Here is a 22,639-nt window from a genome sequence, read left to right on the forward strand (position 1 = left end):
ACTTTATGATTGTTGCCAAGTCTACTTTAACCTCTTGGTCTCCGCAATTTCCTGCAGCTCACATTCCTCTTCCCCCTTTTCCTTATCCTCTTTTTTTGCAATCTCTTCCTTTTCTTCTTCCTCTTAGATTGTCTGCTTCAGTATGGCCTTTGCCGGGACAACCCAGAAATGCATGGCCTGTGAGAAAACGGTTTATTTGGTTGATAAGCTAACTGCGGATAACCGAGTGTACCACAAGGCTTGCTTCCGATGCCATCATTGCAAAGGGACACTCAAGGTATCTTTCTCTTGTAGATTTCTCACAATAGTGTAATGCTTTCTAGTTTTCCGGTCATTTCTGCTTTTGTATCTAGTCTTAATTTTTGTTTCCAAAACTCACCATGATTCGTACTTGCAATCTTGGTCTTTCTTCTTGGTTTGATCTTTCAATTGTCTGACTCGTAAGATAGATCAATTGACGTGGCTAACTCAATTTTAGTTGATACGGCTTCTTTCATTGGAACCTCTTTGCCTGTCGGTGCCGTAAGGCATTGTAATTTTCATTTTTTTTTTTCAAAAGCAAAAAGTTATTTGTTGACCAATGTTCAATGAATCTGCAGCTTAGCAACTACAATTCTTTCGAGGGGGTTCTTTACTGCAAGCCACACTTCGACCAACTGTTCAAAAGAACCGGCAGCCTAGAGAAAAGCTTCGAAGGTAAGTAAGGATAAGGAATGAAATTATCATATGCCCCTCTACATTTTTCTTCTCGGCCACTAAATTCTACGTCCTTTCCTGTGAACTGTGATTAGGGACACCAAAAATTGCTAAACCGGAGAAAAACATTGATAGTGAGGTACTTAACGCTACGTGTAGGTGTTATTGCCATGTGCTGATGCACAACAGAACAATTTCAGTTTCGTAACCTTCATCTAACATTGACTTGTTTATAAATCAGAAGCCTGTAGCGACCAAAGTGTCAAGTATGTTTGGTGGAACCAGGGATAAATGTGCTGGTTGTCAGAAAACAGCTTATCCAACGGAGAAGGTATCTTGTGAAAAAAATGTTGGGCGCTGGCATTGATAATGACAAAGAACTTGTCATTCTGCATAAATAACACAGGCATCTTAGTTTTTACTACTAGTCTACTACAGGAAAAGTTGAGATCAATATTTTGCAATGATACAGGTTACTGTGAATGGAACTCCATACCACAAGAGTTGTTTCAAATGTTGCCATGGAGGGTGTGTTATAAGTCCTTCCAACTACATTGCACATGAGGGCAAACTCTACTGCAAGCATCACCATACCCAGCTGATCAGGGAAAAGGGTAATCTGAGCCAGCTTGAAGGTGACCGCGACGGGAGTACAGTGCATGATAAAATTACTGATGAACAAGTTGCTGCCCTCACATAGAAGAGTCAGAAAAGTCACGTTTTCAACTTTTATATCCTCTGCCACCGTTCGTGTTTTCCCTTACATTTTCTGCTGTTCTGCTAGTAGGAAAAAATGTGTGGATCTTGTTTCTGAATTTGGTTTGGAAAGAGACCTCAAGAGCAATTGACTCTTTTAATGTGGTCATATGAAGACTCTCATTTGCTTATTGATATCTTAAAAGTTAAAACTGCTTCGTTATCCTCATTAAACTCTCGTCGTCATGGTTATTTACCGAGTTTTGAGTCAATCCAATTTTTGCTCCGTCAGAGTCGAATGTCTGCATAGTCGTATGTCTTCGCCAAATCATCAACAGCACAAGCATTTACTGTAACAAAAAATACTTGGAGAGGCCCTTTTTCTTTGCAAATACTAAAACACAAAAAGAAAGGGAAACAAGACAACTAAACAAGCTACTGTTGATCGGAAGAGGCAAAGATAAACGTTTGCATGTCGGACGTTTTTGAACCCCCTTCTGATCCGATTTTAGTGTCGGTTTCTCTTCATAGATAGTTTAGTCGGTGCATTATAATAGCCAAACTTGCGAGATATTGGCTTCTGAAGGAAGAGTGCCGTGCTAATGAAAAGAACCGACCTGACTTTAAACTCTCACCAAATAATCTGGGGATTAAAATTGAGGAAGGTGACAATGTTGATGCTGTTATTTCCTCAAGCCGCACGAACTAGAATGAAACGGGAAATCGTGCAGCAGGCTCTTGGTCTAGTAAAATTTAAGCCAGTAAAACATGTTTTTGCCGATCCGTTTCTACATTTATCCAAATAATAGTCTTATTGCTTGCTTAAACGGAGGGATACTTTGACGAGGGCAAGGAAATTATAAGACTTCCCAGATATCGAATAAATCATTAATGTTTAGCGGAAAATAGAGCCCCATGAAGAATCAAACTAAAAGCCAGGGAAACCAAAATTAGTTAAGAAAGTGAAAATAAAAACAACTTGCCGTGAAGACATCTAGTGGTTTGCCACTGGGGAGCTGACCAAACCGATGCATTAAAATTTTATGCATTATGCTGGTTAAACTACATATTTTAATTCCATTTAGTATTTCAACTACTAGATTTTGTACTTTTGTCCAGCGAAGTGAAAATCAATACTTAAACATCGCTATTCTCTGATCTAGATCGTTGAAAATCATTTATTCGCTACTCTCTGATCTAGATCGTTGAAAATCATTTATCCCTCCCTCCAAAGACGTGGCAAGGCGGCCGGCCATTCGATCTGTCAAAGTCCGTCGCTTCAACTTCACATCACCACCATGAAAAGCCTTATTCATCAAGCCTTGCAACCTCTCAGGACTTGGATACTGTTTCCTTTGTAATAATCCTGAGTAGGAATCCAAGAACTCAGCGTAGGCTTCCACCACAAGCTTCAAGCTCGCTTCTTTTATTTGTTCCCTCAAATCTTCGTCTGGTATGTTGTAATACTCTTTGTGCTTCTGACAAGTGTCATTCACATACTTCAGAAAGGTTTCAATTTTTTCTGTCACTATACCTCCAATGACGCCGTTCCCCTGTGTCTCCACTTCCTCCATATCCAGGATGCTTATCAGAACTCCCCATGCTTGCATCTGATACATGTAGGCCGATTCCTCTGCCACTGCTTTGTACTTCCTTTTCATATATTGGTCACCCAACAGCTCACCAAGCTCTGAGTTTTTGACCCTCATGTATATATACCAGTACGCATTCATTACGAATATATTGATCAAAGTTTTGTCCCTGCAGCGAGAGCGTTTAGACTCTATGTTTCTTTGAAGGGCATCCATGATGTTGAAAATGGCTTCCTTTAGTAAATCCTCGCCAGCATCAGGTTTTGATAAGATCCCAGCTTTCCATATCTGCTCTGTTTCGAGAACATTACCCATGGCTTCTCGGTAATTCTTGGTAGCAAGGTATTTCAGGTAATTAATGGCATACCTTACTAGTTTGGGAACAGAACCATCTTGTGGAGGTGGAATACCATCTGTATTCCCTTCTATTAGCAGCCCAAATTCCCAAAATACTTTGCTTGACGCGTCGATTATAAGCTTCTCGAGCTCCCGGAACCGAGTGCAGAAATCTACCCCAGCTTCGCCGTCAAAAATTTCCAAGAATACGGGTTTTAGTTTTTCTAAGGTCTCAAACATATCCAACAGCTTGAACAACTTCTGTGGCTCTTTGCTGCTTCTGGCCACGCCTTCTCCGAATCGAAAGAACACCGCCAATATTTTGTCAGCTATCTTGGCGAAGCATTCAGGCCATACTAGTCCAGCCATGATTTTACCCAAAACTCTGTAGCAGAGCTTCTTTTCAGAGAAGAGAACCTTTTTCACAGCAACTTCGAAGTGTTGGATCCAAAGTGTTATCGCCGTTTCTAAGCTCTCCCATTCCATTTCATCGACTCCTTCTGGAGTATATGTTCTCAAGTAATCTGGATTTAGCCTCATTAATGCCTTGGCAGCCCTTCTATATCTCACCTGTCAAACCAACCATTGAAATAGGAGAATGATGATTGATGCTTTTTAGTCATAACATTATGAATGATCATGATCAATATTACCTTGACGTAGATGTCAATGCATATATCCAAGCAATCATTGGCAGCTAAAGTATCAGAAATTCGTCTTAGCACTTCAATTTCCAGCTCTGAACCAATGTCAGAGTCGACGACGGTGTCATATTCTGCCTGCTGTCTTGATAAATCTCCGACGTTCTGATGCCTTATTTGCAGTAAGATACTCTCGAACTCATCTTGCATGTGAAGTAACGCCTCGTCCAGTAAACCTTCAAACCTCATGGCATCGACCTCTGTCTCGTAGAGTGTCTTGAGAGTGATTAGAGTCTCTCTTAACCTCTGTGTCCTGTATTGATCGGCCGCCTTTGTTCGGCTTATAAACTCAACTACCTCTTGAAGCCTCTGAATGACTGGTTCACCCTCTTGGCTTATGGAAATGATAGCCTCATCAAGCCGATCAACACAATCCATGTAATCGAGAAGATTTTGGAGACGTTTTTGCGTGTCTTCTCCTCCGACAGTTTGGATGAGAGATCAAGAAGCTTCTGTTGGAGGGACTCGTAGAACTTGAAGCTGTCGAGGAGTCCAAGTGCAGGAGAAACAGCTCTGTTGATTCTAGTATCGAGGGCCTTGGTGGACATGGCCAAAGACTGTAAAGGGGCCACACTTCTGGATGCTGTGGACAGAGTTGCGTCTATACCATCGAATCTCGTGTCCATATTTCCAAGGCTATCTTCCAGTTTCTTGGAAGCTCGAAGGAGAGCTTTCAAATCGGAGCATGCTGACTCAAGATTGAGAAGCGTAGGCTCTTGCTCATTGGGAGCCATTGCTGTGGAGCAATTCGCATGAGCATTTTTAGACGAAGAAGAAGAAGGTTTTAAAAGGAACAAAGCGACAAGGGTCGATGTAAACAGAGATACAAATGGCATTTGGTTGCGGGAAACAAACAAAACGACAACTGGGGAACCTTGGAAATGGATATAATAATGCAAAGCCGGTATTTTTTTTTTTTAATAAAAAAAGCCGATATTTGGGAAGGAATGGGTACAAACGCGGGGACCCTGACGTTGACATCTAATGGGCCGACAGCCCGAGTTTTATCTGAGAGGGCAGACCCAAGGTTTGTTCAAGCGGGCCAGGGCTATTTCATAAATTAAACAAATGACGGGCCCAGACTATGGGATGGCCATAATGCCCTTTACCCTCGTGGCTGGTAGAAATCTAATGCAGCATGTCGAGCTAACCTAAAAGGTTTCTCACGCTCTAGGGCGAGAGGAGGTGAAGCCTGCAGAGATCTTGAGTATGTTGCTTATTCATTTGCTCCTCTCGGTGGGTTCTACTCTATTCACGATTACCTCCTCTTCATGCATTGCTGAAAATTAATGCCAAAATCTTCTAAAACAGACAATGCGTTATCCGCGGCTTAATATAAAAACTCAATACCTAATTTACAAATATAAGAAATATTAGTTAAATTAATTATTTATAATGAATAGATTTTTTTTTCTTAAGATACTCCTCTTAATCATATACATTAAACTACGACTAATGAAAACTTCTTAACATATGCATTCGTGACATAATTATTAAAGTACTAAGAACAAAATATATATTGAAATCTTATATTTAGATTAAATTAACTCTTTAATTAGCTCTAATATTAAGTATCGTGTGGTGTTAATTAACATTCATTTTACCTGCAACATCTATTTAAATTTTTGCCATGATCAGGCTATCATATACTATCGCACCGGCCGAAACAGCGTTTATCTTGCTCAAAGTGTGCTTTCCCGGCTTGAATACTATTTTTCCGTCCGGGTACATTTAATTCGGATTGTTTGGAATTCGACGTTAATTTTATCACTAATAGCTCATTTAATTTACTTAAATTGAATTGCTTGATAGTATTAATAACTTTTTAAAAGAGTAATTTTACTACTTTATATTTACCTATTACATAGGTGCCGTTATAATAGTTCTCTCTGAATAATCAATAACAAATTATATGCTAATTGCGAATTTCTTATGCATAAATACAGGATCGCTATTCTGGTAATTTCCTTGTTACATAGTTAATACTAGAAACAAAAACCACTACTTGATCCCTAACATATTATAATCCTATTCATATATACTATATATATGCCGATAATTACAGAAAATCAAGGCGCTTGCTAAAGGTTTAGAGCTATGGACTATGTATAGTGACATTTCAGACATTGCAACTAGATTGAGAACCTTCTCTCGTGGGTGTGCGAGTGTGAAACCTCCACTTAAAGAGGTAGTCTCTGGATTCACAGGATAATCTGAGGACGTCACAGAAAGCGTTGAGTGAGCTGATTTTTTCGTTTGGTTTCCATTCGATCCTCACCCAGCAAGTAAAGCCGCTTGACGAAATTGGCACGCTTGAATCACAAAGACGCAGCGTCACCTCCCCACTGATCCTCTTGCACGAGCGGCATGGGAGTCTTCCATCACCGGTCACCATCGAGTCGAGCCAAGGGCACTCTGGCTGACCCACCATCTCCTTGTAAGCAGAATTTGCCATTCTAACTTGGTTGTTTGAGTCTGATATGACAACAGGTAAGGCCTCAGACTCAACTTCTAGTTCAACCTCCTCTGGTGTTTTTGGGGCTCGAGATGCTGGGGGCAGGCCAGGGTCTTCATTGATGCACCCGACGCTTATGCTAGAACCAAGAGGGCGAACTGGCCGAGGTGCGATAACAATGCTTACAGCTGGCGTCTGCAATTGCTGCAAGAGATCTTTTTCCTCTGGGATTTCTGCTGTAGTGTTCAAATCGATAGTCTCTTCCCTCCCTTGACTGTGGCCGTTTCCGGTGGAGAACACGGAAGAAGTGGAAGTGTCACTAAACTTGGAGTATTATTGGAAGGTTTTTCCCAGCCGGAGTTAAGCATCCCATGGTTAGGAGGAGGAGGAGGGAGTTGAGGCAGGCTGTGACTATGAGTAAAACTCTGTAAAGAAAGGTTCTTTGCAGGAGAGGTTACATGGCAAGGCGAACAAAAGCCCAAAACTTGGGTCTTCTGCCTCTTGAGAGAGGGCAGTAGTGGCATAGAAGCTCGGCCTCTCTTTCGGGTCCTGGTAGGGCGTGCCTGCAACTGTGGCCAGAGATTCCTAAGGTAAGGAGACTGCTTGATCTTTTGGCAAAGGGAGGAACCATCAGCCACAGAATTCCCCGGAGTCTCAGGCTTCGGAGCTATGGGCCTATACCGAGACATGATTTCAGCAGTTTTCGCAGTGTTGGAATAGGGATGTAAAGTCTTAATCATGGCGATAGATTTGTTTAAGCCCGCGAAGAGTCTTCTGTTCTAACAGACAAGAGAGGAGCAAATTGATGAGGATGCCGGGAAGGCGCAAAATTAAAACTTGAGTGAAGAGGGCGTAAAATGGGGGAGAAGAAGAAGAGTTATAAAAGGAGAGGGGGATGAATATTGGTGGTGGAGAAGTGAGAGAGATAGCCAATGAGGAGTGGGCACAGTGAAGAGAAGTAGGAGGAGAAAGTGACACTTGTAAATGAAGGGTGGGTACGTGTTGAAGGGGCTCAGAGAGGAGGACATATGGGAATTGGGAAGAGAAGAGGGAAGGAGAGTGCAGAGTCATCGATCTCTCACGCCAATCAGGGACCCTGCCTGGCTTCTAATTATACGAAAAGCGAGAAGGTGGGCTCGCATTATAACGCGTGGTGGCGATGGCCGCCATGCGTGAAAACACCTATCACCGCTGGTTTGGTCGCCCCGTCATTTTCTACCCTTACACGAAACAGTCCCTCTTCAGTCGGTTAAATTTGTTCGCTTTCTACGTGTCGCCCCCTCCTCCTTCCTCTACATGCAATGGATGAGTTAGAATCTCATTGGGGCCTTTGCATTGGTGGCTACTCCCTCCTCAACCCACACGATTCCCATTACTCCTCAATCACTGGTTGCATTTTACATTTAGCCCAGTTTTGCAGCTTGCCAGGGTTTTCTTCACATTACTCCAATTCTGCCAATGCCTTGACAAGTCCCCTCACGGGTGTTTGATTAGTATATGCCCTAATGAATGCTCTCCCCACTTCTACTCAACAAAGGAATGTGTTTTCGTTTATTTTATAAAATATGAGTTGTTTTCCGTAGGTGACCTTTTTTGCGGCCATTTCTGTCGTGAAATAGGAATAGGAATTAGCTCCTGGCTGTGGTGATGAGTGGGCATGTTCATGTGAGGACCGAGGAGGTGGCGGCATTATATGTCTTGTTTGGCTACAAATTAAAAGTTATTGATTTCAAAGACGAGAGTGCCTTGATCCGCACTGCTAGCCATCCGTGTTAGTTACAATCTTGAATGAAGGATATGTTCAAAAGGGTCACGTCATCCGAAGGGAATGCTTTTGCGACCCATGCAATAATCCTAACGGTGCCAGCTGGTTTCATCTGCTTTTTTTTAATTGGCCAGGCGCATCATTGGTTCACTGACAATTTGGGACACTATTCGACTTCTGATTTGCCATGAGATGCAGCCACGGAAGCATTTTAAATTAAATATTTCATGTGGAAAAATGTTTGAAGTTGAACAAGTATACTACCTCTTATCTTAAAATTAGTTGACTAATTCGAATAGATTAAAAAACAAGTTAACTTAGTTATTTGTAATAAATAGGTGTTGTCTTTCTTAAAATATTATTACTGATCAAATTTCTTAGTTATAACTATTATTGGTAGAATGACAATTTAAAAAAAAAGTATAAAAAATAAAATGAATTAGGTTTTTATATCTAAAATCAAAATAAAAATTATATCAAGAACTAGAGGCAGTATATCCGGAACCACGCTAATAATAATGTTCATGCATGTCTGAAAGTACTGCGGGCCCAGGGAAGAACACAAGTCCTGGATGCACCCACTAATGTCTAATGTGAGTTAACACGAACACGCACGCGCGTTAGTTTTGCAGTAATTATGCACTAATTGTAATTTGACTCAAGATTCCACTCTAACCACCCCCGCCCTTGATATTGCATTAATTGGAATGGCTCTTTTCTTCCCAAAAAAAAAAGTGTCATTGATTTGTAGTAGTTTGCTTCCTGAGAAAGAATTCATAGACTCCACACAAATAAATCTTGAAAATTTAGTACTAATTTCGGTTCTAAATATAAAATTTAGCTTTTCTTGTAAATCATACTATATGCTCTGCTGTTGTGTAGAGTCAATGTTGCACATAGTCAATTTGGCTAGCTACAAGAATGGCAATGTTCGCAATACCCGTCGTCTCTTGCCCTAATGCAAAGAAAAACGAATGACGATTGTTTTTTAATTCAAAAAATGATTTGGATGGGTTGCTTTCGAATTTATAGTCTAAACAGCTGTAATGGGCCTCGTAGAACATGACCACAAGCCCATAATGGAATTTGAAAAGCAGAGCATTTCAAAAATAGAGCGGAGACTGGACAGAAACCCCTACCATATCCGGGTCACGACGACGTGAGCTAAGCTAAGGGCAAGGCACTTGAATACCTCATTCTAGGAAATCAAACCCACTCCTTTTTAAATGAGAAGATGTAATTCCTACCGCTAAACCCACGGATGATAGGTTTTATTTTAGTTAAACTTATAGTTTCGTCTCAACTTTCACGTTTATAAAAAAGAATGTTTTTTCTTTATTTATTAAAAAATAACTTCAGAATATTAAATTAAATCCAATAATCTAGAAGGTTAAAGCAATGAATTGAAGTGAAATGATTTTTTTTTTTTCAATTGTTCAACTCAATATTGAGCAGCGTGAATTACGAAAATTTGTGATCATACGTAAAGTATGAAAAATGCAACAAATACAAGGGATGGAAAACACGTCTGATATTTGGAATATCTGTTGGATTCCTATATATATATTATGGTATTTTGGGAAGGATAAATACCATAAGACTTGAAAACAAACTAACTGCGCATGTACAACTCATTCGTGCGTTTCACTTTCACATAAAGTACTACTAATTAATATTTTGCTGCAGCAGACCCATCAGAATGGCAATATTATATTTGGCAGGAAATTCTTGCTCTTATTCGCTTGTTTTTTTCTGTCTTGGTTTTTTGTGATTTTTAACCAAGTTCTCAGCTTCAATTTTCTTAATGTTACTGAGTTCTTGTAACTTGTAAGGAGTATCTATTATATATAAAAAAAATTTTGTCTTTGGTTTAAAAAAAAAAAATGACAAGCCCAAAAGGCAGAGGTGAGGAACCAACTATCCGTGGTTCGTGCTCCCTACATCTTCAGGTCCAATAACCTCTCCATAATTATAAAATGTAACTAGCTATGTTCTATCATGTGATGTACCGAGACTGTAAAATGAATGGCAACCTGGGGATAGTTTTGTTCATTATAAATTATTAATTTTATGACAAGACCGCGCGCGAGTTCCATTACAATTACAAAGCGAGACCAGCAGCTATGATGTGGACGGTGTCATTTGTCTTTGTTGGGAAAGAGGTAGGAGGTTGCAGGCAGAAAAGGGAGGGGGAATCTCCGGAAAAACTTCAGAAGTCCATAGTCGGGGGTTTCACTTGGCAATCTTTGACATTGGCATCCAAAGGGGACCATCCGAGCAATTAGTAAACTCCGATGTTGCAGCAAAACCTCATGCTTATTATGCATACTCTATACTCTTACAACTCTAAAGGTCTTGGACATACTCTCTTCTTTGTCGTGTTAATACTTTAATGTCATTTTCTTTCAATAAATATAGCTCTGAAATAACTAGCATGACAATGATATTGTCATCCCTGATGTCAACAGCTCACCTACATTCTTGCAACGTAACTGGTTTATCGCTCACGTCTCTCCTCTATTCTTATCCTTCTAACCTTCTTGGTATTTATTCTTAGATTAAACACACCATGGCTTTTCTTCTCAGAGAGTTCCTTAGTTGAAAATATCAGTATTTTGACTATTTTTCATCCATCTCTTTTCCCTCTGAACAAATAATCAAAGCACTGATTGGCAGTATATTAAGCAGAGGAGTGTTCTGGAAAGAAAGAATGAGCTGAAGTAAGATTCCTCTGCGATCCTTAGAATTCCTATGGGTAGCATGTGTTTGCCTTAGCAGAATAGAGGTGGATATGATTAAGAATAACAAGCCGAGTGCTTGAAAGAGCATAGAGTATCAGAAAATAACAAAGAGAAAACCTATTAAAGGGAAGGGACCAGCTCAACTTTCATGAAAATCATAGTGGCCCACAATGCTTACACAAAGTGGCATTTCATTGCCACTTGGCTCAACTAAGAAAATAAAACACAATAGGAGAGAATAAATAAATTTAGAGTCACTGACCTCTTGGTATAAGCAAGGGTTGAATTAATACTTTTTACTGACAAACGAGCTCAAAACCTAGATAGAAAAGCAAGATTATTTAATACTAGTATTACATTACTACCACGTTTCCCATCTCTCAACACACAGATTAATTTCTACTGTTCTTGTTCTGCAATTCCACATTCGATATGCATACACAGTATTAGATTCCAAATATTACCCAATGTCAGCTTCGTAATGAGACGTATATTTCCCAGCAGAATATCACGGATATAGCAACCTTGACCTAAGCTATTTTATTGGGCCCTTGCTGTGTTGGAAGTACTATTTGGATTTTTAGCTTTTTGGGTGAGGGGAATTTTGTCACCTAAAGGAGCAGATTGCACATGGGATATATCTTGACTGTACTCTACTATCTTGCCTCAGCAGTTCACTTTGTAAACTGAGTTAAATGCCTACTTAAACTGATCTAAATTTAGGAAGGAGGTCATATACAAGTCAATAACATATAGGAATGGCTAATGAGAATTTAAGGTTTAACAAGTGGTAACCACCAGCAGCCTTTTCGCTTTTTAGCATACTTGCTTTACTTTGGCTTCCATTTAATTTGGCGCCTACTGAGGTTTTTACTTTATCAGACATACTGGTCTGTCTGGTTTCGCTCTTAATGTGCTCAAAAGGGACTTCGCTGCTGAAGACATAGATTAGTTGATTTGCAAACATTAAATTTTTTGTGGGAAGCAGAAAAGGAAGGGCAGGTGAGCGGGAGCAGGCCTTTTACATGTGTGTGTGCAGTTTACTCCCTCAGTTTTATAGCAAGGGTCACAAAAAATTTCTTTTCCATGTCTCATAGTAAGTATTATATCCGTATTTTAAGAAAGTATTAAATACTTTACTTCCTGTTTTGCCCCACATTAATACACCTATTAGTTGCAAATAGTAGTATTCAGTTAAAGAATACTAGGGGCATGTGGGAAAGGTATTATAAATTTTACAAAACCTTAGATTTTTTTTAACACTTCTTATTAAACAAAGGGAGTATCTTCTAGTCCCACACATTAATAGAAAGAAAGTTAAAGGTAATAAGCGTCATTAGTTGTGACCTTAGCAAGTAGGGTAAACTTTTTCTCATGAAGGGACAGCACTATCATTCTATGGGGCATTGATAATGCCATAATTGTTAATGTCGTGGTGACTAAAACACTTTCTCATTTACTCTCACAGGACGCAGAAAATACACTCTGTATACACGCACACGAAGCCAACTGGCAATATTAACCCATTCAAATAATGATAGCAAAATGAAGGCCCAAGGATTGAACGTAAGGACTTGCATAATTCAGGAGTTATATTGGGAGCCCCCCCCCCCTTCCTGTCCTCTTTTTGTTTGTTAATGGATTATCTGTTTCTCCTTCGTTTACTTTATCTTCTCCTACTTATACTGAGAAGAACACCATAGCGAGCACAAAGAGTAAAAGAGCGAGAGCAGGTTAGTCTTTTCTCTAAACTCTTTTGATCTGATCGCTGATATAGTAGAGAATCCAGCTTGAGATAATCCACCTTAGGGTGCTTACTAGAGGAAAAGAAGGGTTGAATGGATTTGTCAGCTTCACGGTACAATAGTGTGAGTGAATCCGGTTGGACCAATTATATAGACCAAACCTCTCTTTTGGATAAATATTTCCAGAGACGTGGGAGTGTGGAATACGAGGGAAAAGAAGCAAGACTGGAGGAGGAGGAGGAGGAGGAAGGTTTATCCATGGTGTCTGATGCTTCTTCCGGGCCTCCACATTATCATGATGAGGTTGATAAATACTCTAGTCATCCGTCTACTTCCCTACCCAAAAAGAAGGTCAGAGAATGCGGCCGAAGAAATCTACAACAGGCTTCACATCTTGATGACACTGCCAGCTCCCCTGTTTACAGTTTTCCCACGGCAAGTCATGTAATTTAATTATAATATTTCCATACTCTTTTGTTTGAGATGTTAGAGTAGCGACAAATATTTTGGTTGATGGGTTCTCTTGTCATCGAACAGAAGAAAGTGAGTTTTACAGGGAAAGGTGCAGCGGAGAATGCAATGGCTCTTTCTCAAGGTTTCTCTGCAACAAGATTAAAGGTACGATATCCAGTTTTCTTAAGATGTTAGTTTCAGGTTTCATTACATTATGCATGTCACCCACCTTCACAGTTTATTTATTATATTTTTGTTAAATTCTGCAGGCAAATCCTCAATTCCAGAAGCACTTCAATTTGTTAGAATGCTCAAGTTCTGGTAAACAATCCTCTGAAGATCAAGGTGATACACTTTCATGTACATGTTTTATTTGTTTACTTTTTATCCGAGGCTTTTTGTGGGGGAGATAAAAGAGCCAGCAAGTTCCTAATTTTCATTTGTTTGTTCATTTATATCTCATGTTTAGGTGATTCCGAACAGAAAGATGAGAATCAAACGTAGCATTTTTTGTCTCTGCTGTTGTTGTTGGAGCATTGATGTCCAGGGAGAGAGATGTCAAGCAGAGGCAATTCAATGTCAAAGAGGGGACTACCTTACCTATTTCCTTAATCTTTTCTTTTCTGGGAAGAAAATAACTCTTTCATTGTAATTTCACTATTTCAGTCCCTTTGGGGAAAAAAAAAATTGCTGTAATGCTAGTGCCAAGTGCCAAGTGCCAGTGCAGTTGGTGAAAACCGGCCTAATAGAATATAAAGAATAAAATAGGATCTCTATTTCTAATTTCTTTCTCGTCACGATGCCGTCAGGCCAGTATCCATGGGACATGTGGGTGTTCTACAACGTCTATACTACACAGTTAGGTTAAAATTCAATAACACTAAATGGTAAGATATAAAAAAGAAGTGAGATTCTTATGATGCAGAAAACTTGGTAGGTGAGAGCTAAAACATAACGGTGCTTTCAATGGCCAAGTCCGAGAATTTCCTAGTTGTCAGCAAGCAGTCAGAATGGAGAGGCAGGGAGGCCTTGTGAGCTCCTAGATTAAGCTCGGCTACTGCCAGCCTAGCTCCCCACAGGATTTGCATTTTGGTTGAACGTATTCTAGGGGGACACCCAAAATAGACAACATGTCCATATGTAACCAACACGCAGGCTTCGTTTTTCAGACAATAGTCCAAACAGGGCAACCCCACCAACATCCCATAGGTGCCCCCTTAGGATGTGATCCATACGTTATCGTTACCCTGGTACAATTATTGAATCGTGTTCTGTTGGGAATATCCAACAAAATCTGCGTTCAAGTGTTTATATCCTCAGACTCAACCAACACATGGTTCTAGAGCAAAATGACTAAGATATCAGGAAACGGACAATAATATCATGCTTCCCACCCCAAACTATTAGTAAATGGATAGGATGATTGCGTAACCTGTCCTGAAAATAGATTTATAACCATACAAAAACGCCAGAAGACTGCTGAATGACCAACCAAATAATTTGTTACGAAACAAAATGAGATTTACAGAAATATAACTTATATACAAAATTAGAGTTACAGGAATATAGCATATGGTTGTTCTTGTACAGTTGCATACTCTGGAAAAGAAAATATTGAAAAGAAAATAACACATTGCTGGGTATGAATGGTGAAGAAGAATTGAAAAGAAGATGAAGGAAGACACTGGTTGTTCCCTTGAAAAGAACAGAGCAATAATCGAGGAATTCATTCTGCAAACACGTTGCCTTTCGATGGCGATCATCGGATGCCACGCCAATTGTGTAAAAGAGCCACTTCGGACTTCAGAGAGCATCAACATTCCGTTGACCGCATGACCCATCAATTAAGGAAAGGGTGGGCCCCCTTTACAGCTTTCTTCATAAACGTACGACCACACAACCTTAGAAACAAGGTAATGCCCTCGGGGTTATTCTCAGAACCCTAGCTGTACTTAAAGGGGTAGGACGGAGGACTCCTTCAAACAAGGAAGTCTTCTGCTATTTGTAATTCTAAACTATTTAGCCTATATTTTAATTGTTTGGATACATTTATTTTTTATTTTAAAATTTCGGAACCATCCGAAAGTAACTTGAGTACAAATCTTCGACGGTATATTCTGTGGGTTAAAGAAGCCAGCTGCCATTGAAAGAAGCCAGGAGATTAGAAGGATATCCAAAAAAAGAAGCCAGCTGCCATTGAAAAACCATCCCTAGTTGAAAGTTACGCCCCAAAATTATGTGCGAGAATAGGTTGTGCTTCTAAACCTTTTAACCACTACCGACCAGGATTTGTCTGCAGCATTATAAGGGATTTTTTGAAAGATGGGCTGAAAATAAAATAGGATCCTTCAAATGCAAAACCAAAACCCCTCCTAGACTTATTTAGGCTTAATAAAATTTCATAAACTCTAAATTTATTTGGCAACAAAAGTATGGAGAATGATAATGAGAACATTATAAGAAAGTTAATACTCCTCCAGTCCTTGATATAGGACCTAATTTTTGAGTTAGTTTTGGTCCTAAATATAAGACTCATTTCTCATATTTATTATTTTTCTCTAAATTACCCCTATGGATACTCCCTCAACCATAATTAAGTAGAAGAGGGAGAGAGGATATTAAAAAAGATGATTATGGTATTTTAGGAAAAATGTGTCACTTTTCTTATAATTAACTAACTTACCTAACTTTCTTAATCTAATCAAATTAGTTAAATGAGTCTTATATTAAGGACCGGAAGAGTAACAAATTACAATCTCATCATAACTTACATTATCAAATTCATCACTCCTTTTCCTATATTTCAACACTAAATTTTTTTAAAAGTTTTTTTACGATATTAATTTTTTTAATATGGCTCTTGGTTGTCATTATCTTAAAGAATTCATAGACTCCACACAAATAAATCCTGTAAGTTTAGTATATCACCACCACCCTCCACTGTTGTGCGAAGTGAATGGAGAACATAATCAATTCGGCTAGCTAGAACAACGGTAATGTTTGCGATCCCTATCCTCTAGCGCCCCAGCTTGGGGCCCGCCCCCCGGGGGGGTTTGAAATAGAAACGATTTCTTTATTAAAATGATTTCAACAGTTAGATCTTAAATATAAAATACTGGTATGGAATGGCTAATGAATAGTTTATAAACACTTTTTAATTATAATTTATATAATATGAAATAAATATATAAACAGAGTTTTGTCTTAATAATAAATCCAAACAAGTCCAGAATCTAACCCACCTGTAACAGGCCTTATGGAACATGACCCATGAGCCCATGATAGCAATTAGCATACAGAACATTTAAAAAAAAAAAAGATAAAGAAATGAAAACTGAACAAAAACAACTATTTATCTTAGTTGATAAAAATATATTTTCGTCTCAACGTTTACTCTCATGAAGATATAATTTTCGCAAGTGAAATATTTTACGAGGAATATGATAGCGTCCGCAGATGCAGGATAAGGGCTAGAAGGGCAAGCACTGATGGTGATAAAATGGGGACATTTTATTGATCAGTTTTCAGTTTCCTAGTATTTGTGTTATGCTTCTTATCAAGATAAAACAATCTCTATCCGGCTAGTTGTACTGTTATGGATCGCCCCTTCCGCTTAACTTGATGTTTCTACAAAGGCCTATCAGATATCCATCGACTGAACATGGCAAAACACTCTTCAGGCCTATACTCCGGAGCTGTATGTCCTCCACCCTGTAAGTTCATCACCAGCACATGACAAAACATGAAGTTATATATATTAAAAAAGAGAGAGAGAGAGAGAGAGGCTAAATTATACAAAAACACTCGCCTTCACAGTTGCAAATGTCATTCGATTGGAGTAAGACCTGGTGTATCTGCCCAAAATGGAAGAATGAGGAGGTCAGGCTGCATGCCATATAACCTTCTGAACAAGTATATATATTAGGGTTACTGGATGAAGTTCGATATTAATAAATATACCCTGCAACTTGGCCATTGGTACGCCAGGGCCTCCAGTCATCGACGATAGAGTAGTTCAAAGATCTTATCCACGCTTGAGTGTCCAGGAAAGGAACTATCATGTCATGATCCCCACTGCATTATTATATTTGAACACATAATTAGCTTCACTCTCAATATATGGCCGTCAGAAGACGACATCACGCAACAAAAATTGGACCTGTAGATCAACGAACGATAGCCTTTTCTGCTGAGATTCATATGATACTCCAACGATCCAGGTATCTCATACTTGTAATTCATTCCATAGTCACAACGCTGCCATTTCCCTATACTTCCCTGCACCCACGCCCACTTGTATATCTGTTACTCTATATATCGTATATATTCATCTCTAAAAACTGCAATATTATTCTTATACGTACCTCTCGGATACCGAGCGCCTTGCGAACATCGGGATCGTTGGCCCAATGACCACACAGGTAATAAGTATAAGTCTGCCATGATGGGGAAACCATATAAATATTCGAGAGATAAAGCAAAGTGGGTTTGTTTATTAGAGAATTACGGTACAGACAGAAGAACTACCCTGCAGTTTAAGGTTGGCACTGCGAGATGGGATTCGAGAACTGCCCTGGTCTTGTAAGCGAAAGATCTTCTCCAAGATATTTCTACTGGTTTTCGCAATGCGAACTCACATACGGGTTCCAAAATATGGACCCCGTTAATTCCTGAAGTACACTGTGGAAACGCCATTGTTTAGGGGAGCTCAGAAGCAGTATGATCCAACAAAACTAAATCAATACATATATATATACCTTTTGGAAGTACTGTATGTCTCTGATGCAGTTTACATTTCTGGGGTCTACGTTGACGTACTCCCCTCCACAATTTCTTTGAAGTGACTGCTCATTTTCGGAAAGCAAATTAATTAAGTTCAGATTTTAACAATAACCATCGTTTCATGATTTTCAATGACAAAAGCACCTCGTAAAGTTCATCAGAAATGAGTCCCATTCCATGAGCAAATGGAATTCCATAATTGGCTTTGGGTGGATTTGTCACCGGATTACCCAGCAGGTATCCCTGAAGAAAAGAGCATTCCATGTATAATCTACTTATCCGCCAAAAATAAAAACGCGTAAAGAGTTGCAGCTCCCCTTTGCGATTGATTGACAGGAGAATTAAAACGCCTAGGAAAACAAGATTGTAGATCCAAATATACTGCTTACAATTCTTAACATAAGAGTCAAATAACTACTTTTTAAGTAGATTGAAATTTGTTAAGTTAATTATTTATAATAAATAGGTATTGGTTTGTTTAAAATATTTTTACTAATCATATGTATTAGCCAGAATTATAATTTGATGCAATATTTGATATGTGCAACTAATAAAAGAACTTTTTTAAAAAAATTAATAAATATGACGGATAAAGTGGATCAATATATATTTATGATTAAATTGAAAATCAAACTAATTTTTATATTAAGTATTGGAAGTAGTATAATAGTAATATCATAATATATACTATGCGCGACATTATCTGCACTACCCGCAACATTTGTTTGCGCCCAACAACCACATTTATTCTGTGCATATCCAAATAATAATGATATCAGATATTTTTTTTTATTGCAAAAAAAAGATATAATTTTTTTTTGGGACCGAAGATTTGAATTTAATGCGCAATAATCTGGAAAGAGACAATAAATTAAAGAGAACGGAACTCGTGGTAGGTTAACATTATATACGCTTGAATTATTTCTCCCTCCCCGGATAGACGGATAGAGCAACGTGCATGGATATATCATTTTTTTTTTTGGTCAGCGCATGGATATGTCTATCTCATGAAAGATTGAAAAAAATAAAATGAAATATTCTCATAAACAATACTCCTCTCCATTGGCCCAAAAAAAAAATCCCCTCCATTCTAATAATTATATGGCAGTATTTTAAAGGCATAACTGATTATAAATACAGGATAAAAATGTAGGAGTCAATTTCTTTTTAGACATGCTTTTAACTATTGAAAACACTTTGCTGCAACGATTGATTTTGATAGAAAAACAAAATTAGAAACTCATACATTTTCTACGGATTTAAAAATATCAACCATCACTTCTTAAAAATCATAAAACCCGCAAACTTTACTCTATAATTGGAACCAATGAGTATTATTTGTTAAAAAAGAAATTGAACGTACGTAAAAACATAAATCAAGAAAATTAAAGGAGAATAGAGTAGGAACAAGCCTGCAAATTTATCCGGGGTTGGAAGCCAGCTTCATTTCCTGCGGATAAGGGAGCGTATGGTGAGTGATCAGGCTATCGGATAATCAGAATATTATCCGCTGGCCAAAATTTAAAATAAAAATAAAAATAGAATACTACTGAAATTGGGAGAGGAGGTTTTTTTTTTTTTCTTCCCCCGCCTCATTTGCGTATGGGTGCTAAAAGAGACTCTGTCATATTCCGATAAGCATTGAAGCTGCTTCTTACAAAGCCATCGTAGGTCCCCCTTCGGGAGATCCGATAAGATGGAAAAGATGCACTTTGATTAGAGCATAATAATTAGAAACCTGACTCGAGGAGCACCTCGACCTTTTCATGACAACGACTAATAATTTCAACGGTAGCCTATAGTCCACGAGTTTTGTACCATTTGATATCTCTTCAACAACGACCGGGAGAGGAATGCCGGAGTAGGAGTCGCCGCCGATGTATACTTTATTGGACACGAACCCCGGATGATCAATCAGCCACTATTATAAACATTAAACATGATTATTAAATTACCAGGCGCCATTTATTTCCAAGCATGTCCCTTTTATCCCCTTCCTCCTCCTCTCACTGTAAATTAACGAAATTACCTTCCTAAGAAACTGATGGGCATGATGAATTGCTTTCCAGTCACCTTGCTGGAGTGTTCTGGAGTAAGAGAAGCCCGTACCAGCAGGCAAATCTACGAATATGATGCTACTTACCTGACCACTTAAAAAACTTTGATTAAGTAGCTGTAAATTTGCACGAAAGCACATGGTCAATCAGACAAAGAATGACAATAATGGCACCTTTGTCCAAGAATTGGGTCTCAACACTAGATTCGGCACGCTCCCATTGTATTCCTGGCTCTGAAATCCAAGTGGACCTGCAAAAGTGATTATTAAAGCCCAAGGAAACATGACTCGCCATGAACCAGCCGGGCACTTCCAAAATTAAGTGGCTAGCAGTTGCTGAGTAAGGGTGCGTGTTTCAACAATTTACCGATTTCAAAGACGAGACCGGAAAGTGCAGAGCAACCAGGTCCGCCAGTTAGCCAGAGCACGAGAGGGTCATCTCTGGGATTGTTCTCTGACTCAATAAAATAGTAAAACAGCTGCGTATCCTCTGTTTCGCCAACTCCAACATACCTGACCAAAATTCAACACGAAGCACTAATCATCTAAATCTCGGAGACCGCAGTTTAATCAACTCCGACCTACCCTGTCTCTAAAACAAAAGGGAGTGGTCCCTGGAAGCCAGGAAGACATTTGACTATGAAGCCGCATGTTGCAGGCTGAGACGAAAAGTGGAACAGGAGGACAGTAAGGAGAAGAAGAATCTCATTCAGGTAATAATTACAACTGAGTTTTCCCATTTCAAATGCTACCTCGCATCAAGCTCAATACTTTACATAAATAGTATATACCGAATAAAAGGAGCCGGCAGGGTGCACTGCAGCATGGAGGAGACGGAATCGCTGCAGAACACGTCAGGGGAACTGAGGGGTGTGTGGTTCTCATTGAAGGGTTTATCCCGTGCTCATAATTAGAGTATGGGTGATAAGTCACAATGTCTAAGTTTCATAATATACGGAAAAGACAAGGAAATTAATTATTCACGCCTTGTGGGATATGTCTCTGTTAAGCAAATTGGACCGCTGAAACTGAAATGGACAGCTTCGTGAGTTTTTTGTGCTTTTTGGCGTAACAAGATCACTTTGCGTCACATGATCCGTGTGGAGATTTTAACTTTGTTTCATCCCCACCCACCCCCTTGAAGTACTCTATTCCTTAGCTTAACGTATAACTTGAAAACCAACAAAAGGCAGTTACGTACCGTATATGAATGAAAGATTCTAGAATGTTTGAAAATCTTGAGGGAAAGAAAACTAGGTTCCCGAAAATCCGAATTATGAAGTAGAATTACCAGAAGGTTGCGAGAGTCCGATGTTAGAAGGGAATGGTCTGTACTACTACTTCATGTTCTAATTATAAGAGTTAGTTGACTAATTTAAAGAGATTAAAAAAATAAGTTAAATTGGTTATTTGTAATAAATAGGTATTGTCTTTCCTAAAATATTCTTGCTAATCAAGTGTATTAACTAGAATTACTATTATTAGAAGGATTACCTTGAAAAAAAATACACAAATATTAGAGACAAAAAAGATTATAGTCTTATATTTAGAACAAAAATAAAAATCAAACAATATCTTATATTAAGGATCGAAGGTAGTATTTAAGAATGAAACAAGTACCTCTTATTTTTCTTTTGGGAGAATTACAATCAAATCCCACAGAAGACAAATAAGTACTAAAAAGTCCCAATAACAATCTAAGCAGTCTATAATGACAAGTCCTACAGTGAAGAATAACAACTTCTAAACTTATTTTGTTATTATTTTTCTTCTATGAGACTTGATTGTAATTTTTTTTTTTTTGGGTACTAAGAAACAAGTACCTCTAGTAACGCGTCACTTAGCACATGGACTACCATTCGAAGGCTTGGATTGGTCTTATATACTCGAGGCCCATGTCGTATGTTCGGACCATAACGGGGCTAAGAAGCTTCGAATAGAAGCTATGGGATCCAAATCTGAAAAATATTTAAAACGTATTATTATTTTTTTTGAAAAAACTCAACAGTAACTTAGAAATACTAAAATTAATTATATAAAGTGTAAATAATGATTTTAATCATTGCAAATATTTTATTTTTTTATATTAGCCTTTTATTTTATATTCCAGTACTTAATGTAAGATCCATTTAAGTAACTTAATTGATTAAAAAAGTTAGATAAATTACTTAATTATAAAAAATATAACATGTTTTTTTAAAATATTATAATCATCTTCCTTAATATCTCTCCTTCCCTTCTTACTTGTTTATGATTGAGGGAATATCACTAAGAGTAATTTAGAAAGAATTGATAAATATAAAAAATATATCTTACATTTAAAATCAAAATCAACTTAACAATTAGATTTTATATTAAGAATCAGATGAATATTAAATAGCATCAATGCGCATTATTACACTATTTGCCGGTAAAGATTTAAGTAAAAGGCATTTAATAGTCCACCTTTTCATAGAAGTTAGTTGGCGTTTGCATAGCTGATAGCGCCAAGTCGTTCCACTGCGAACTTGTCTGCAACTGTAAGCGCAAATTAAAGAAGCTATTTTCCTCTTGCTGTCTAAGGGGCCTTTCGCCAATATGCGGAGACACAAATCGATATTTTGCTTTTGATTTCACGAGTT

At 38.4% G+C, this 22,639-nt stretch overlaps 4 protein-coding genes and 1 pseudogene across 5 annotated transcripts; 2 read left to right on the plus strand and 3 right to left on the minus strand.

Annotated features, from left to right (window-relative positions):
- The first annotated feature begins 25 nt into the window (after positions 1 to 25).
- Positions 26 to 1,626, plus strand: LOC114751571 (LIM domain-containing protein WLIM1). Its single transcript, XM_028940224.1, has 5 exons — positions 26 to 277; positions 600 to 696; positions 792 to 835; positions 938 to 1,027; positions 1,169 to 1,626. Exons 1-5 carry the CDS (start codon positions 143 to 145, stop codon positions 1,394 to 1,396), a joined length of 594 nt encoding a protein of 197 aa, XP_028796057.1. The 5' UTR covers positions 26 to 142; the 3' UTR covers positions 1,397 to 1,626.
- A 767-nt stretch (positions 1,627 to 2,393) lies between these two features.
- Positions 2,394 to 4,812, minus strand: LOC114751565 (exocyst complex component EXO70A1-like; annotated as a pseudogene).
- Positions 4,813 to 5,936: 1,124 nt separating this feature from the next.
- On the minus strand, positions 5,937 to 7,492 carry LOC114751575 (uncharacterized). Its single transcript, XM_028940229.1, is given in 2 exon segments — positions 5,937 to 6,740; positions 6,743 to 7,492. Coding segments are annotated over 2 exon segments (1,074 nt in total). The 5' UTR covers positions 7,217 to 7,492; the 3' UTR covers positions 5,937 to 6,140.
- A 5,130-nt stretch (positions 7,493 to 12,622) lies between these two features.
- LOC114751573 (uncharacterized) lies at positions 12,623 to 13,957 on the plus strand. 2 transcript variants are annotated; one of them, XM_028940225.1, is made up of 4 exons: positions 12,623 to 13,171; positions 13,265 to 13,345; positions 13,450 to 13,525; positions 13,650 to 13,957. In XM_028940225.1, exons 1-4 carry the CDS (start codon positions 12,821 to 12,823, stop codon positions 13,682 to 13,684), a joined length of 543 nt encoding a protein of 180 aa, XP_028796058.1. In that variant the 5' UTR covers positions 12,623 to 12,820; the 3' UTR covers positions 13,685 to 13,957. The 2 variants fall into 2 exon arrangements, with proteins under 2 accessions (XP_028796058.1, XP_028796059.1); XM_028940226.1 differs by having other exon boundaries at positions 12,623 to 13,162.
- A 2,558-nt stretch (positions 13,958 to 16,515) lies between these two features.
- Positions 16,516 to 20,909, minus strand: LOC114751568 (serine carboxypeptidase-like 11). The gene is made up of 14 exons (XM_028940221.1): positions 20,604 to 20,909; positions 20,386 to 20,531; positions 20,193 to 20,269; positions 19,992 to 20,105; positions 19,781 to 19,883; positions 19,375 to 19,412; positions 18,107 to 18,205; positions 17,938 to 18,024; positions 17,708 to 17,860; positions 17,545 to 17,616; positions 17,340 to 17,458; positions 17,141 to 17,254; positions 16,989 to 17,034; positions 16,516 to 16,891 (listed from the first exon to the last, which is right to left on the minus strand). The coding sequence occupies exons 1-14, from the start codon at positions 20,756 to 20,758 to the stop codon at positions 16,808 to 16,810; spliced, it is 1,407 nt and encodes a 468-aa protein (XP_028796054.1). The 5' UTR covers positions 20,759 to 20,909; the 3' UTR covers positions 16,516 to 16,807.
- Positions 20,910 to 22,639: the final 1,730 nt, after the last annotated feature.

This window comes from Neltuma alba, unplaced genomic scaffold (genome assembly GCF_004799145.2).
Source record: "Neltuma alba isolate B1F8T4 unplaced genomic scaffold, ASM479914v2 tig00006987_pilon, whole genome shotgun sequence".
Lineage (NCBI taxonomy): Eukaryota > Viridiplantae > Streptophyta > Magnoliopsida > Fabales > Fabaceae > Neltuma > Neltuma alba.

What these genes read in the sequence shown, in the direction of transcription:
- LOC114751573 (XM_028940225.1), top strand. Translation starts at nt 12,821, where the DNA reads ATGGATTTGTCAGCTTCACGGTACAATAGTGTGAGTGAATCCGGTTGG. An exon ending in GTTTTCCCACGGCAAGTCAT is followed by an intron (nt 13,172 to 13,264) that starts GTAATTTAATTA and finishes GTCATCGAACAG; the next exon opens with AAGAAAGTGAGTTTTACAGG. An exon ending in TCTCTGCAACAAGATTAAAG is followed by an intron (nt 13,346 to 13,449) that starts GTACGATATCCA and finishes TAAATTCTGCAG; the next exon opens with GCAAATCCTCAATTCCAGAA.
- LOC114751568 (XM_028940221.1), bottom strand. Translation starts at nt 20,758, where the DNA reads ATGGGAAAACTCAGTTGTAATTATTACCTGAATGAGATTCTTCTTCTC. An exon ending in CCTTTTGTTTTAGAGACAGG is followed by an intron (nt 20,532 to 20,603) that starts GTAGGTCGGAGT and finishes AATTTTGGTCAG; the next exon opens with GTATGTTGGAGTTGGCGAAA. An exon ending in TGTTGAAGAGATATCAAATG is followed by an intron (nt 19,413 to 19,780) that starts GTACAAAACTCG and finishes CCTTATCCGCAG; the next exon opens with GAAATGAAGCTGGCTTCCAA.
- LOC114751571 (XM_028940224.1), top strand. Translation starts at nt 143, where the DNA reads ATGGCCTTTGCCGGGACAACCCAGAAATGCATGGCCTGTGAGAAAACG. An exon ending in ATTGCAAAGGGACACTCAAG is followed by an intron (nt 278 to 599) that starts GTATCTTTCTCT and finishes ATGAATCTGCAG; the next exon opens with CTTAGCAACTACAATTCTTT. An exon ending in CAGCTTATCCAACGGAGAAG is followed by an intron (nt 1,028 to 1,168) that starts GTATCTTGTGAA and finishes GCAATGATACAG; the next exon opens with GTTACTGTGAATGGAACTCC.